At 42.9% G+C, this 16,327-nt stretch overlaps 1 protein-coding gene across 1 annotated transcript in view; it reads left to right on the top strand.

Annotated features, from left to right (window-relative positions):
* The window catches only part of ARID1B (AT-rich interaction domain 1B), a 447,671-nt gene that overhangs the window by 409,859 nt on the left and 21,485 nt on the right, over positions 1-16,327 (top strand). Inside the window, exon 15 of the mRNA XM_019548627.1 lies at positions 4,510-4,714. Within this exon, the coding sequence (XP_019404172.1) occupies positions 4,510-4,714 (205 nt within the window). The remainder of the gene's footprint in view (positions 1-4,509; positions 4,715-16,327) is intronic.

The following is a 16,327-nucleotide window of genomic DNA, read 5'->3' as shown; positions in this document are numbered from 1 at the left end:
TGTGGTGGCCTGTAGTAAACCCCTACCACCAGATCCCTCTCCCCCTGCCCTCCTTGAAGTTTGACCCACAGGGTCTCAGTTAAGCCTTCCTCTGGTCCCATTTGGAAAGTAGAACTGGTATACTGTTCCCTAACATAGAGCACAACCCTCCCCCCACCTTTTTTCCCCTTCCTATCTCTTCTAAACAACCTATAGCCCTCTATGTCTAATGCCCAGTCAAATGTTTCATCCCACCATGTCTCCACTAGGCCAACCAGCTCGATTTTACTACTTGCAAGCAAGAGAGCAAGCTCCTCCTGCTTGTTCCCCATGCTTCTTGCATTAGTGAAGAGACACCTTAATCCCCCCAAGGGAGCCCTGGGCACCCCCCTTCCTGAGAGACAACTGGTCCCTTGGTATATACCTGGGCAGGTCCTACACCTGGTTGAGTTTTCTCTTGCTCCTGTGGATCCCCATCCCCTGACAAACTTAGTTTAAAGCCTGCCGGAGGACGTCAAGAGATGCATAGTCTGAAATTCATCCATCTTAGACAGGCATGGTACCTCAAAGGAAAAGCCAGTTCATGTCTCTGGAGAAGTGACAGGGATATTTACAAGCCTTGTCCCAAATCCCTTCTCTCTCCCCCTCTCTTTACCTTACTCATCACTTGGACAAGAACTTTAGTGTCCTGTCCCCGTCTCTTTGTGTCCCCTTGCCCCACTTAAGGTCCCACTCTGTCTATTTAAGAAGTACTTAGAATATATTTCACAGTGTCTCAATCTATATAGATATGATAGTAATCCATGTTGGGGAAAGAGAAATCAATCCCCAACCCATGAAGACCTTGTTACCTGTGTGATCCTGTAGAATTGCTCACAGCCACAGATTATTTAAAAATTAAAATAAAAGGGGACAGGCAGAGCCAAACAGTGAGTTGCCCATGAGCCAGCAGATGGTGGTGGCCCCTGATTTAATCCAAAGGCAGAAGAGAATGGAGAAAAGGCTCCAAATAAAAAAAGGCCAAAGGGCAGACATACAATCTGTTTATCTCTCCCTTCAAGTAAATATGACTCTCCCCAAGCCCTTCTCCCCCATTGAATAGTATGTCACAGCTGGGAGAATCTGTGGTTCATTTCCCACCTGTAAATTAGCAATATTTGTCTGACTCAGAAAGATGTGACAATTTATTTAGGGTACTATCCCAGTGATGACTGTACAATAGACTGAGCCTTTAATGTTGGTGCAAGACTTTGAACAGCAAAAACACTAGCGTAGACACATGATGCTCAGTAGTAGCATTATCGGATTAGGAATTCAGAACCTTCTGTACTTCCAGCTGTCTCAGGAGAGCATGCTCTCTCCCCTCCCTCTGAAGGCCCAATCCAGCTCTCCACCGAATACTACCTATGGTGGTAAGAGCTCTCAGTGCAAGCGGAATTGAGGGGCAGGGAAGGATGAAGGTGATCAAGATTTGCAGATAAGGCCCCAAGTCCCCAAGTTATTAACTAGGGCTGGGATGCCAAATTTATCAGGCCCCACAGGTCAGATGAATGGTCCATTCTGGGTGGACCTGGGCTGATTCTGGCCCACAGGCCAGCTGGATCCAGTATGTGGAGCCAGTCTGGCCCAGGCACTGCATGCAGTGCACACCAGACCAGACCTGCACTCCATATAGAGTGTGCATCCCAGCCTGTGGCTATGCAGCATGCAGGTCCACGCCAGGGCCCATGGGCCATATCTTTAATACATCTGTTCTAGACACCTAAGGCTAATCTATGAAATCTGAAATTACAAGTATATTAAATCAAATTGGGTTCATAGAAAGTGGGCCCTGCTTAATCCTCCCATTAAGCAGTCCTGGAAACCCTTTTCCAATAATCATTAACCCTTTTTTTACACCACAGTAAAGGTATATAGTCTTTGATATATTCACTCAATTAGACAGTGGCCCTTCTGCTCTACATGATGTTCATTGCTGATGTAGAGGAAGAAGGAAAAGCCAAGTAAAGTGTATCTTGTCACTTGCTGACTGCTGCATATGGATGAAAGCTGGGATTGTGTTTTGACTTCTGCAATAATCAGCTGGTGCCCACTCAGGAGCATGAAGATACTTGCACACATTATTGGTCATAATATTATGGAGCTGCATTTTAAATCTAGCTTGCAGCCTTTGATTCTATCTAGAGTACACAGTAAGTTAATATTTCATTAAAATGAAGTTAGTGGGGTTGGAATTTAATATCCTAAAAGGCTGTGATATACGTTCATAATATAGGTTTCTTCCTGTTCATTTTTTAAACATGTTTCACCAGGGGCAGACAAAGTCCAGCCCGTGGGCCATAGTGGGCCCCTGGCAGACTCCATTTCCCAGAAGCCCTGCCTGCATCGCTGCAGCCAGTTTCCATGGAGACCCTAGGAGTGGCGGGGCTGTGACAGCTCAGGAACAGGGTTTCCATGAAGCTAGCCCCCAGCAGCACTGGCAGGGTGTGCAGCAGGGTGGAAAACTGCTTCAGGGCCAGGATTTTTCAGCGGTGATAGCGTGGACCAGAGCTGGGGCAGAGCTACAGTCTGCTGGCTGCATGCCCCAGGCATATGCAGGCAGGCAGCAGATCGCAGCTCCGCCCCAGCTCCTGTCCACACTGTCACCACTGTAAGATCCTAGCCCCAGAGCAGCTCCCTGCCCAGATGCATACCTTGCCAGTGCTGCTGGGGCTCGTCTCCATGGAAACCCTGGCCGTGCGCTGTCACAGCCCTGCCACTCCTAGAGTCTCCGTGGAAACCAGCCATAGCAATGCAAGCAGGGACTGCTGGGAAATAGAGTCTAGCTGCTGGCCAGATCTCCCATTTTGCCAACCCCTGCTTTAGGCTCAGGCTTATTTTCTGCTGTTGAAGTGTGCATATCAGCAGTAATTGGATGCTTTCCCACTCGCATTTAAGAGACATTTTTGTTAATGGTTCACGGTGGACATATTAATACACATTTTGCCTGATGGAGACAATAGAGAAATGCACAGGTTAATGTAGTAGGACTTGTTTAAATGTACCAGGTGGTGCTGTCATGAAAAATAAGGTTGCCCATACCACGGTATTCCACACTTCATGACCTCTGCCCTGTCAGGCACAGGGCAGTGTTGTGCAGTAGGGGGGTGTATGGCATCAAGGAAATGGGCATCAATGACTACGTGACTAGGTTTCAAGCCTCAAAAGTGGCAGTTTTTGAAAATCATTTTCTCTTAACACCTGTACTGCTGTAGATATACACAGGGAAATACAAACTTCCCTTAGCTATGCTGGTCTGCATGTCATTAACACAGTTACTAAGAAACCCTTACTGACTGGCAGCAGTCACAGGATTATTAAACCCAAAGAGAGAAACATTATAAATATCCCCTTGGCTGGCATACAGGTGTTTGTAGCAAATATGACAAATAATAACCATTGTAGTTCTGCCAGCTAAGATGAGGTCACAAAATCTCCTGCTTCAGGATATACACTGATCTCTGCAGCATTTACAGCAAATTTTACCCCCAAATAAGATGGGATCCTAGTAGTTGTTCACACTTTCAGCTCCTTTTTGATCACTCAGTTGAGTGTGCTCAGCACCTCAGTGGATCATGTCTGGCATTGCACAACTGGCCTGAGGCATTGTGGAGGGCCTTTTCACCCTTGTTCTGAAGTAAAAATCTTGGTGCTGCTGATCCAGGAGTCTCATCTGGTAGAGCAAAGCACTCTTCTTCTTATCACAAGTCTGTTCTTGAACAACACAGGAACACACATTTTCAGGAACAGGTCCTTTAGGACTCTGGCTTGCACAGCACAGTAGCGTTCACACCAGCAGCTGTTGTAATCTGAGCTGTAACACAAAACCCCACTGAACTGTCCCAGTGTGTTGAGAGTCAATTTAATTATTTCATAAGGGTACTCACTTGACTCTGCATCTAGTTTTGCAAAGTGATCGTTGATCAGTCAGTCCCACAAGGAGCCCTATAACTGAAAGGACTTGAACCAAACATTTCAGGCTGAACTGTCTGACAGTTGGGGGCTGTTTCAGAGGAAAAATTAGTTTTCATATCAATGCTCAAACACTTAAATTGCTGAATAACAGTGTTATTGCTTTTTAAATTAGTTTTTAGAAGCTCTTTTTTAATTAGAATGGGGTGGGTGCTTGTGTGTGTGTTGGAGAAAGTGAGTGAGTGTGCATTTGCTTGGAGATAAATTGCTAACTGAACAGCACAAGCCCTGGAAGAGTGCAGAGCATTTAGAAGATGCACCATGCAGAAGACTCAACAAGGAAAGCTTTTTATGTAGCTATCAGCAGGTTCCTTAATGGTTTTATAACTGTAAATGCTGTCTATGCATTACTGAGTGTGGGAGTAATGAGCATTAGTTAAGAGAGGCAAATAAAAAAAAGTAAACCAAGACATTAAGTGCTTTTTTTTTCCTTTCTTTTTTTTTTTTTTTTTGGTCTCCTCCCAGCTTTAAACAAACCACTTCACTGCAAACTAACAATTCTGCCATTTATTTTGCTAGGTTAATAAAAACAAGAAGTGGCGCGAACTGGCAACCACCCTGAATGTTGGTACGTCGAGCAGTGCAGCCAGCTCCCTGAAAAAACAGTATATTCAGTACCTGTTTGCCTTTGAGTGCAAGATTGAACGAGGGGAGGAGCCCCCTCCAGAGGTCTTCAGCACTGGAGATACTAAGAAACAACCTAAGATTCAGCCGCCATCTCCTGGTAAGTAGGAGAACTGCAGGTTCTTATAGCAGCATTTTTAAAAATGCAGATCTTTTAGACAACATCTTGCACCTCTCGACCCTCCTTCCCCAGCAGGCATTTTAGGAAGATCCCTTGCTAACCTTGGATAACTTAGTTGAATAGATACATCTGAGGATTTCACTTGTGTGTCTGAATGGGCTCCAGGCCTGTGTCAAAGTTAAGGAGAAGCAGACTGCAGAGCTATGTATCTCTTCCTCAGATACATGCACAGGCCAGTGCACCTGTACTTCCTTAAGCATTTGCATGTCTTGTCAGTCTGAAAAATAGCAAGATCCTAAGGGTTAAATTACTAAATGGTAGCAAATAACAATGGCATTTTGCAGGGATATGCATCCATGCTCTGTAAAACATGCAACTCCCAGTACTGCAAAAATATATCCTGACTAAGGACCAGATTCTGCAACCCACAGTTGCATTAGTATGAATCTGGAGTGAATTGCAACATTCTGGCAAGCAGAAACACTAATCAGTTAGGGTTAAGATGGCAGCTCTGGTTCAGTAAATGGAATACAGCCTGCTTCTCTGATACAGTTATTTTTAAATGCAAATGGAGAGAGTTGAGAGAATACAGAGATTTTGCTCACTACTAGACTTTGTAGTTTGGAATGTGTCACTCTCGTCTGCCATAGTCATTAATCTTGCACATTAAAATAATTGATATTGGCCCTTTCTGTATTCTGTTTCTTATTGTCAGGAGGCATAAGAACTGAAAGCGCTTGATTTTGGCTTCTGTCTCAGTGTGTACAGGATGGTGTTTGAAATAGACAAAGGGAGTGAGATTTTCTTGTTTTATCTGTATTCAACTTGAGACTCTTAATAGTTGACAACTGTTATCGGCATCCGATAGAGAGAAACTTAAAGGAGTTGCATGTTCAAGAAATGAAAGAGGGGGTAAAGGACATTATTGTTCTGTAGCATGTTTATTTCTTGGCTTCATTTGGAAAAAGACATCAGAAATTGTCATCATATATATTTTCTGCCTCTGAAATCACACAAGGGTAGAAATGTTACAAGAGTGAATGGGAGAATAGGGGCTTCTCAGACTGTTTTGTAGAACTATATTTAATGCAGAATAATCTCCTGGTTACATACCTTCCCATTCACTATGTTGCAAGCCATCTCCCCTTGCTGGCAATACAATTCCATTCCTGTGACAACTGCAGCATTTGCTTACATTGACAGGTTTTAGGAAAATTTTTAACATATCTTAGTTTCTGTTATGCATGTTGACAGTCCAAAAGAAGGAGAGAACAGCCAGTTCTCCACAGAATTTGCAGACTGCAGGCCCCAGTTTGGGGGCCTCTCTTACAGATATAAAAAGCACAAAGAGCTTTTAAGTTATGTAGTGCCTTCCCTGGCCAGGCAGGATTATTCATTGTAATAGTGGTTCCCAAACTGTGGCTCTCACTAGTGCTCATGTACTTCTGTAGTATTTTCCATTCAAAATATGATGGTAAGGCTCATTATGCCCTATTAAAAATTTAGAACATCGACAGCAGTTTAGTGGCCCAAAATATTTGGAAACCACTGTCTAAGGATGCTCTGTTGTGCTTGGTCCAGTGTGCTAAATATCTCAAGTGATAGGACTGAAATCCCTTCGCCTGTAGTAAATATTCCGTAAACTAACATTGTTAGGAATTTTTCCTGATATTCATTTTCAATTTACCTTCTCTCATCACTAGCTGACCTCTTTAAAACACCTGAAATAATGCGTTCCCCTCTGTAATGTTTAACCTTATAAAACCTTAATGGGGCTTGTGCCCCATCACTAGTTAGTTAATATGTCAGACAAGTATCTCACTCTGAAAAGCAAGTTTGAGAGCTGAAAAGGGACCCAAGTGTTGTAAGCAAGGGTAGTCTGGGTATTTGAAAGTCTAAAGGAAGCATAGATTGGTCAGGACGTGCATTGTTATTAAAAATTGAAACCTCTTGGATTTGACTCCTTCACCTACAGAGAGAGGATGGTAAATGGAGCTGAAGCCATTAGATGCATTAGGGAGGAGACTAAGTAAATACATCTATTTTTAAAATGAAAAAGCAGAACTAAAACTGAATGAAATATTTTGCTTCCCTCTTCCCTGCTCCCAATGTTGCCATTTGGTAATTTGGTTAGTGACTCAGGGGGCAACTGCCATAAAACTTGCCTGAATTTTGAGATCTTGTTTTAAATATCAGGACCTTAAACAAAAGCAGAGAAACATTATGGACTGCTCTGCTTGTATAGATTCCAGTGTAGCTTGGAACTAGAAACGAAAACCACGAAGTCCAAGTTTAAATTTAATCACAACGTTACATGCAGTTCAAACAAGCTGTCTATGAAGAGAACTGAAACTATTTTTCTAAAATAAAAACACAACAGGGCATAGGGACCAGAAGAGGGGGGAATGAGTAAAGATCTCAAGGTTTGTTTTGTTTGCTAGAAAAGAAGTTGTGTCGCTGATTGGACTGCACTTCTGTATGGAGAAAGGCTTTCCCAGTGTGTATCGGCTTTAGTACATGAAATCCCGCTGAGGTGTAGATGCCGCAAAAGGCACAGGCCTGTTCTCTTTAACAGTCAGCCTTTTTTTTTTTTTCTTTTTCTTTAGCTTATGGCAACATTAACGTTTTAAGTACACAAAAGAAGTAGGCTTGCAGATGTACTGTAGATAATCCATTCCTCTTTTGCTTTCAAATAGAACAGGAAGCAGTAGACTAAAGAGTTCCTAGCTTTAAATGCTATGGTCACACTTGTGCACTGGTTCCATACAAGCAGGCCCCAGTATCCTCGTGGAGCCCCAGTACATATGTGTATAGACATTGAACTCTGTGGATCAGGGGGCCCCATCCAGCCCTATATTCCAGTTTGTCACAGGAAGGGGAAGCTTCCTCTGGCTTGGTCCATGCCTGCAACCAGCTGAGGATATGAGCCAAGGACAAGGATGGGGAAGCAGCTTGAAAATCACTTATTTAAAAAAAAAAAAAACCCAGGAAGCTCAGTTGCTCATAAGAACTGGAGGAACTTGAAAAGAGCAGGAAGACCTTTGCTAGAATTTCTGGGTGAAAGGAGAAACCTAGTTCATGTGCAGGAGGTGGTGGTGGTGGTATGCTGCCCCACTGGCTTATTAAATTGCATAAGGGGGTGAAATTCTGTTACTGCTTCCATTCCTTGCAGCCCTGCTGACTTCAAAGTAGGTGGAGGATATAACTGAATGCAGAATTTCTCTCTCTGTGCTGCACTTGACCATCTAGGGAAAAGCCCTAAAGCGTGAATAGAGGGATTGGATTAGTTTAGCAAAGCAGCAGGTCAGTGGGCCTTGCAAACTGGTGATCTATACATCAGCTGATTTTAATTGCCTGTTTTAATGCACAGCTTGCACATACATCTCCAGTCTCTTCAGATACTCCCAGAGAAAGAAGGTGGCTCTGAGTGTGTCAGATTTCTTTCTCTTGGGAAACAGCAGTTGAAAGGGTTTTGAGTGCATTGTATACAGTTTTCCCATGCTAGCTTAAATCTGGTTAGCTTGGGTACCAACAGCAGTAAAGACATGGGAGCCCAGTCCATGGAATAGACTTAGCTACCTTAGGGCACTTTTACATGTACTCTCAGAGTGGGAGGGGGGCAGCACTTTAATTACAGCGGCTCTGAGAGCTGCTCTGAATTGAAGTGCTGCCGCCTCTTGTGTATCAGTATCCCCACGCTTAAAAATGGCAGTGGGGTGCTTGAACTAAAGCAGTTGCCACACTCCAACAAACTCAATTAATCGAGTCTGCCGTGAAGAGCTGGAATTCCAGCATGTCGGAGCAGCCTCCATGCTCATGTACAGGCACCCTTAGTTCTTACACAAGGTCCCTGTCAGGCTAGCATTCAAGTTACTAGCCTGTGCTGCCACTTCTACACTGTTATTTCACTATGTAAATGTCCCCTTATTAACAGAAAAGTGTGCTAGGGTGGCAAGCTCCTCCCAAGCTTTCCATCTGTGATTATTATGATTTCTGGAGATTCATGCAAAGAAAACAAAGTATTCCCCACCATAGCCTTAATGGTGTTTTGATATTCTTGACCAAAACGTGTACCAATTCTGCCTATTTTTGCAGTAAACGCTAACCTGCAAATGATCCTGTTGGGTATTTGTTATGCTAAACCAGGGATTGTCAACCGGGGTTACACATACCCCTGGAAGGCCCTAGGGGGTAAGCATGGGTAGGCTGGGACGGAGAGTCACCACCCCACACCACTGCATCCCAAGAGCAAGAGAGGGGAGGCGGGAGGGCAGCAGCACCCCTCTGCGGGCCATACAGGCACCACCCAGCCAGCCAGATGCAAGGTGGGGAAAGTTTACACATGCCAGTTTCTGCTGCCGCCCACCACCCTGCACTGCATCTGGTGGTGTGCCACCCACCCTCCCGCTCGCTCTGTGTCTGGCCACGCACCCAGGCCCCGCTTCCACCCGCCAGGGGCACACTTATTAAAAAAGGTTGAAAACCCTTGTGCTAAACCCTTAATGGCTACAAAGGAAATGAGTTTTAAAAGGCTTCTGACATTAAAAATCTGTTTTCCGCTGTTACACTGTGGGCATGTCTACACATGCCATTGTTACTACGCTGTCATTTAGCACTTTAGGAAGTACTAAATGGTGACACAGTAACAGCCGTTACTGCACTGTGCCAGTGGCTCACGGTTATTTTTGCCGCTAAGTCACTATAGCAAGGGAGCACGTCGCTACAGCAGCATAGCTGCAGCATTGCGGTTTGTGCTGGCCGACACTATGTTGCTGTAGCGTACTGCTCCAGCAACGTAGCATCTCGTATAGACGCGCCCTGTATGTTCTCTCACTGCTCCAAAATGCAATGTCCTTAGCCACAGTAAATCAGCTAGATGCACATGGATCTCAAAATTATGGCCGCTAATTAGCCCATGTGTTTGAGGCTGAATATTCATCATTGTGCTGGCTGAGAGTCTTCCACCATTTTGCTCATACAGCTTGAGCATGACAAGTCCCCTCCCAGCCGCGCACAGGGGACGACCCGACCAGAACCCAGAGCTTGGCCTTGATGTCAGTAGAGCAAACCTGGAAAAGTTGGTGCCTGTGTTGCGAGAGGGGGAGAGCCACCATTGCTGCGTTTCCTTGGCAGCAGAGAAACAAGACTTGGGGAGGAGGGGGGAGAAAAGCCAGTCATTCAATTAGTAAGTCTGTAACCAAAAACCCATCCATCTTTCCTGGCAGGTGGCTGACTGCATTTCTATTATTAGCTGACAGGTGATGTCACAAAACCTGTCATGTAGCCAACTGGGGAATCCCCAGCGGAAGATAAATGAGAGAGGGGTCCGGGTTATAAACAAAGGTGCCCTCTGGTTGACCTCCATTCACTGCAGACCTGTGACACATCCAGCGAGCCCTCCCTACCCCCTCCCCCACCTCACCAGAATTAGGGCACCGGGTTCACGCTGTGTAAATTATCTTCCCAGCGTGGTGTCTGGCTGTTCAGTCTGAAGTATGTGAATGTACTTAACCTTCAGTAACCTTTCCATTGTTTACTTTAGAGTATACATTTGTAGCTTCTGGCAAAAGGTAGGGATATCCTAGAGAGCATGTCAGGCCTCATATTAATGGAGTTTCAAGAGGTTGCATTCATTTTTTTTACTTTTTTTTTCCTGAAGGAAAAAAATGCTGGCAAGAGGAAGACTTTTTTTTGCTTAACTGCATACTTGAGCTATTGTAAATAAAGGGTCTTCCCTGCAGCCTTGCTCACTGGCGGGCAGACCTTTCACGGGAAAAGCCATCGCGGTGCTGATCTCCTGCAGCTAAGGATGAAGTGGTCCATAAAGGAAGCTGTGAAGGAGCTTGTAGGACCTCTCCTTCCAATTGGCTCAAGATACTGTTTTATTTCACTTTTCTTTTATTGTTTCCGTTTTTTAAAAGCTTTTTTTTTCCTTTTTGAGGAAAGCCGAGGTGACACTGGAGAGACAAATGCTCAGCGTATGTGTGCACGCACGCGTACATGTGTGTATGCGGAAAAATTTCTTATAACCCAAACTGAATAGATACAAAAGAGTTTTTTTTTTTCTAGATATCTGCAAGTCAGCTTCTTGGTCTCAGGTACTTTTAAATAAACACATACTGTTGTCGGAGTCCTCCTTTTTAGCTCTCCATTGTTGTTGTTTTATTATACTAAAGGCAATAAAGCAGCACTTGACAAACAAGGCAAGGTCCCTGTTTTCAAGGAGTTTACAATCGGGCTTGGGCAGCCGCAGTAGAAACAAAACGATAAGCTGCAAGGTTGGATGCAGACGGTGTCAGAGAACAGATTAGCTTTGGGAATCTGAACAAAAGTGGGATTTAAAGAAGGATTTGGAGGAGGAGCACACAGCAGTTTTGCTACAAAGAAAAATGCTGTTTGTGATTTTTGTCCAGAGAAGTATTATGAATGATATGGGGGGGAATAAAAAAACCCAACAGGATATGTATATTAAGCATTGTGGGACCATGCATAACTTGTCTGCCTCACCCACCTCATGTTGAACAGAACACAGTATAAATAATATGGTGAAGGACATACAAATATGTGTACTTTGAGCATAGATATATAATCTATAATGCACAATTATTTATATTAAAAGAACTTATATTAAAGGTGCTTGACTTTGCACTTTTGACTAAGGATGCAAAGTCAAGCCCTCAAAAAATCTGAAATGCTGAAATGTTAAGATTACCTGTGCAATCTTTAGTGTGACCGCCCACCCATATATATTCCAGTACAGCTTTTAATCATACAACCACATACTACTTCTTTCCACAGATACCCTGTTCAGTTCAGTACACCAAATGCAAGGTGCCCACTGAATATGCTGCTAGTCAATATTTTGTTTTATCCTTATTGTTCAATATGTGGCTTGAGGCCTTATTTACAGTGCAGTGTTCAAACCCTGCTCAGAAGACAGAATTATTAATTTTCTCATGGGCTGTCTTCTGGCATTCATCACCCTGGCATCTGAAAGCTTCAAAGGCATGAATTAATTAATCTTCACAACACCCCTGTGAGATGAGAGGCACTGTGATCCCCATTTTTACAGAGGGGGAACCAAGCCAAAAAGAGATTAAGGTAAAATATATCCAATAATTTTGAGAGGCTGACTTGCAACAGCTAAGACCTGCCTTTTCAGAGGACATAGCCTTACAGTGCTTTCTCCGGTCAAAGCACAGCTCCCATTGACTTCATCAATAGCCCTGAGTGATCAGCACTTCTGAAAATTGGAACCCCAGGTCTCAAATCAAGCACCCAGCAGACGGGACAGTCAGTGACCAGCTGCAAAAATTCTGATTTAAGTTACTGCTCCCCCTGGCATCACATAGGAAGTCCTGTGGCAAAAGCAGGGACAGCACCTACTTCCCCAGGGCTACATTTGGATTCCTTAACCACAAGACCATCTTTTCTCTGCCTGCACTCCCTAGCTTTGCTCATGGCACAGCTTCTACCATCTGTATGGGTCCAGCACACAACAGCCTCCTTCACCTCACATCCTCAGACCAGAGCCATCCTGTGCAATGAATGAAGCAGAGGTCGCATAGAAGAAATTGTATTTGGTGAGGTAGTTAAAGACTACATCATAAGAAAAAAAAACCCCAGGAATTTGCTGATGGCAGAGGAATAAGTGATATTTGGGGGGTCTTGGGCTGACTACACCTAGCAAGCCCCACACCCGCATTCTCACCAGCTCCTTGTGCAGTCCACCATATCCAGTCAGTTACACTTCTTTCCCTTCATCCTGCCTTCTTGTCAGCTGTCACCCTTGCCACAGTGTTTCCCAATCCCAATGTCTTTTGCCGTCCAGTCCCAGTCTCTTCCCCAGAGCTTCTCATCGGATCTCAGTCCACCATCCACACTTCCCTTCTTGACTCACCATCTCCTTCTCATCCAGTGGCAGCCTGCTCTTCCCAATTCCCAGTCCCTTTTTCCTCACTTCCCCTTCCAAGTCTCCAGGTGAAGTCTGCTACCCCCAGGTTATTTGTCTCAATGTGTTCCCTCTACAGTCCCTGCCTGGCTTGTCTGCATTCACTTCGGACACTTTCCTCCTCTGCCTGTGCCGAGCAGGGTGTGTTGACAGTGCAGGAGAGAGACTCATTGCTATTAATTCAGTGTCCAGACTTAGATCCATCCCAGCCTACAGTGGCCAGGCACTGAAATTACAAGGGAAGTCTTGTACAGTACCATGCCAAAGCATGATCCATGCAGACAGGACCTTCATGGAATTTAGCTGTGACTTTGCAGCATGTTGCTACTGAGCATATATAAACTATAATTTTTCAGAGGTTTATAGCTTGTCCAGATTTTCATAAGGACAGCAGAAGGCATAGCCCTAACATAAGAACCATTTGCCTTCACTTCAGGGTGTGGATCCAAAGCCTAGGCCCTAGGGTCAGTAGTGCTTCCGAAAGGAAATGTTCTCAGAATGTTTTTAAATGGGAAAGGCAATTTTCCAAGCCATGTTAGAAATGGCTGAACCACTTTGGTGGATACATTAAAAAATTAGCATAAGGCAGGGGCCCACTATGAAAAATTTTACACCAGATGGCTAAAGTTTGAGGAAGTGGTGGCAACTGAAAACCAGATCTTAAAATGAAAGTGTTGGGCAGCCTTAGAATTGGGTAGCACTGCTAGCTTCACCCATAACAACCAACATTTTGAGTGTTTAAATTATTCTGCCACGAGGAAGGTACTTTGTATGCTAACACTGTTCATAAAACATAAATTAACTATTCAGTGGCATTCAGGCATGTGAAATAACTTGTTGATCTCCTGTAATTCCTAGTAGACTAATTATCCATATCTCACATACCCAACTATGTCCTTGTTGGAAACCCATGGCCTAATAAGCATGGGGACTGAAATACTGGCCTCTTGAAGGCTCAGATTGAGCGAAAACATTTTCTCTATGAGTATCCTCTCCAGGTCAAGGTTGAGGAACATGAACAAAGCACTTTTAGAAGATTGCTGTCCCCATGCTGGCTTTGACATTGGCCCTCTTGTTATACAACATGTTTAGCAGCTATTTGTAACCAGTCATTTTTTAGCAGGTGGAAACTTAGCTTGCAAATTCTCAGCTGGATCTCTCTTTTCCTATTTTCAAATCAGACATGTTTTATATAAGAGGATTTTATAACACAGTTATTTTATAATAAGAATACTATGTATTTTTACAGTTCATAAATAGAGAAAATATGTCTTAAGGTCTGTCAGCTTTTTTTTTCCCCTTTAGATTGGAATTAAGTTCTTCTTGCCTGGGGTTGGTTAGGGAAGAATTTAATTGGTATTTAATGGCCCATCATGAGAGATTCTTGAAATATACTGGTGGAGGCAATTTCATATTTTATAATAAATATCATGGTTCCACGCTAGGTTGCATACCTGGTTTTAATTTATAAGCTCAGAAACATCTAGGACTTAACTGAGAAATGGTTTCAGGTTTTTATACTTTTCAGGGAGGCAATCTATAATTTGCCCATGAAGGGACTTGATGATCTTCCGAGGTCTCTTCCATCCCTAATGTCTATGCAGTCTATGAAGATCTTGAGATTTAAAGCCAGGGTACAAGCCCCATTACTCAAGTTCTTTAATTTAGACAATGGTTTTTTTGTGAGGAGACGCACATTTATTTTTGTTATCATGGTACAGGCATATCATTGTAAATACCCAAAGCCCCCAGACAAATATAATATTAGTATAATGTGAGTTTGGAGGGTATGTATATTTCTTTGTTTACTATATTAAGTGGATCTGGATTTTCTAAAAAATTTTAGAACTTCATTACTATTGGGCATAAAACTAAATGCTGTTTGAAAAGTTGAGGATCAGGGATATCCTGATTATACATGTTGCAAACAGGACTGATTTCCAAATTTGGCAACCTACAATACAGAAGTAGATGAAACGAAACAGAAAAAAGTTGGTCTTCAAGCTGGAGTAAGATACATCCATCAAAATGCTGGAGGCTGCTAGGATTTTGGACCAGTCCTGACCTGTTGTCCCTTTTATGTCATCAAGCCTTTGCTGCATCTGTCCCTCCTCCTCCTCTCCCCCAGCAGCAGCATGCCCAGTGATTGAGCACGCAGGCAATAGCCAGGCACTAGGAAATGCTAACATAACAGTCTGCAGCCAGGCAGTAAAAAACCTAAGGAAATTTACATTTAAAGCCAAGTTGAGTTTCTTTCTGAATCTTCTGGTGTTCTGTGCTGCTGCTTGTAGTGAATCTTTGTCTCCAGCAACTAAATTAATTGATTTTGGTCCTGCAAGCCTTCCTCAAGTAAAATTTGCCTGGAAGTCAGTCAGGGCACCAGGCGTAGAGGGCAGGGCAAGTCAGATCCAAAGCTTGTACTTGAATTCCTTAATTCTCATCTAGCAGACTTTTAAAATTAAATTAGTTGGGAAAATATACTTCATGTAGTGAATATGTCCATCAGATATTCTTTAATAAGGAAACCATATGTTTACTTAAAAGACACACAGTAAATGTATTCCTGCACCAATTTTATATGATGTATTCATTTGACTAGACCTGATATATACCTGCTTATTCTCATTGGATTAGAACTCCTCACAAAACTATTTTATGTTCATTATAATTATATTAAGAATACAGTCATTTACCAGGGTGAAACAGTGCCACAATACAGGTGCCCTCTATTGCTTACTGAGGTCTCAGCACAATTGGTGCAGCAGATAAAATGGGTGGCGTTGAAGAGTTGTCTTATCTAATCACATGCACACAATGTATGCATACCATTTCACTGAAAAAAGTACCTCCATAGATAAGGCAACAACACTGCAAAAATGCCAACTGCAGAAGTGTGGTATGAAAAAGTTCTTCAGTGTCCTGTCATACTGTACTTCCATGACTCCTTTACCCACGTAACTTCTTAATGAGTCAAAGTTTACTGATGAGTTATAGTTTGCTCGTACTAGCTAACTTTGACTAAGATATAAAACCAAGGACTTAACCACTTGATATTAAACAGTCCATAACTTTTTTACAAGATTAGGGGAGTTAACTGCAATTTCCTATTACATTTTTGATAATTTTGAATTTGTTAATTGTTTTCTTCTTTTCTAATATTCCCTTTACTTTTTTTGAAAAAAATGCAATTTTTTTTTCGTCCAGTCTGAAAAGTTATGTGAGTTTGCTGTAAATCAGTTGCTACATTCCAACTCAGACACAGCTGCCCTTCAGTGGTAGATGCAATTATGCCATTACTCTGATATATTTATGTACCAGTTTAAGTGTGTAAAGTGTTGTTTTAGGCTGAAAGTGGCTTTATACATGTGTATGTGTTGTGGAAGTGATTATGTAATGAGGTTATACCATTTTAAGAATAGCCTATTAATTACAATGGTGTAAACCAGAAGTTAATTTTGTATCTCGTGCCTGTGATTTAAATTAAAAGTCCCCCATTATCTAGATGATTTCCATTTGTGTTGCTGTAGGCACTGGACTATTTGTACTTTTAGAACGAATGGGAATTCCTCCACCACCTCCGAGGATGGCTGAAGTATTGAAATTCATGCTATAAGCACAGTGTTTGTAAAAAAAAAACAAAC

Source organism: Crocodylus porosus, unplaced genomic scaffold (assembly GCF_001723895.1).
Source record: "Crocodylus porosus isolate Cpor-Errol unplaced genomic scaffold, CroPor_comp1, whole genome shotgun sequence".
Lineage (NCBI taxonomy): Eukaryota > Metazoa > Chordata > Crocodylia > Crocodylidae > Crocodylus > Crocodylus porosus.
The sequence above is the reverse complement of the archived record's forward strand: the minus strand, read 5'-3'. Positions and strand labels throughout refer to the sequence as shown.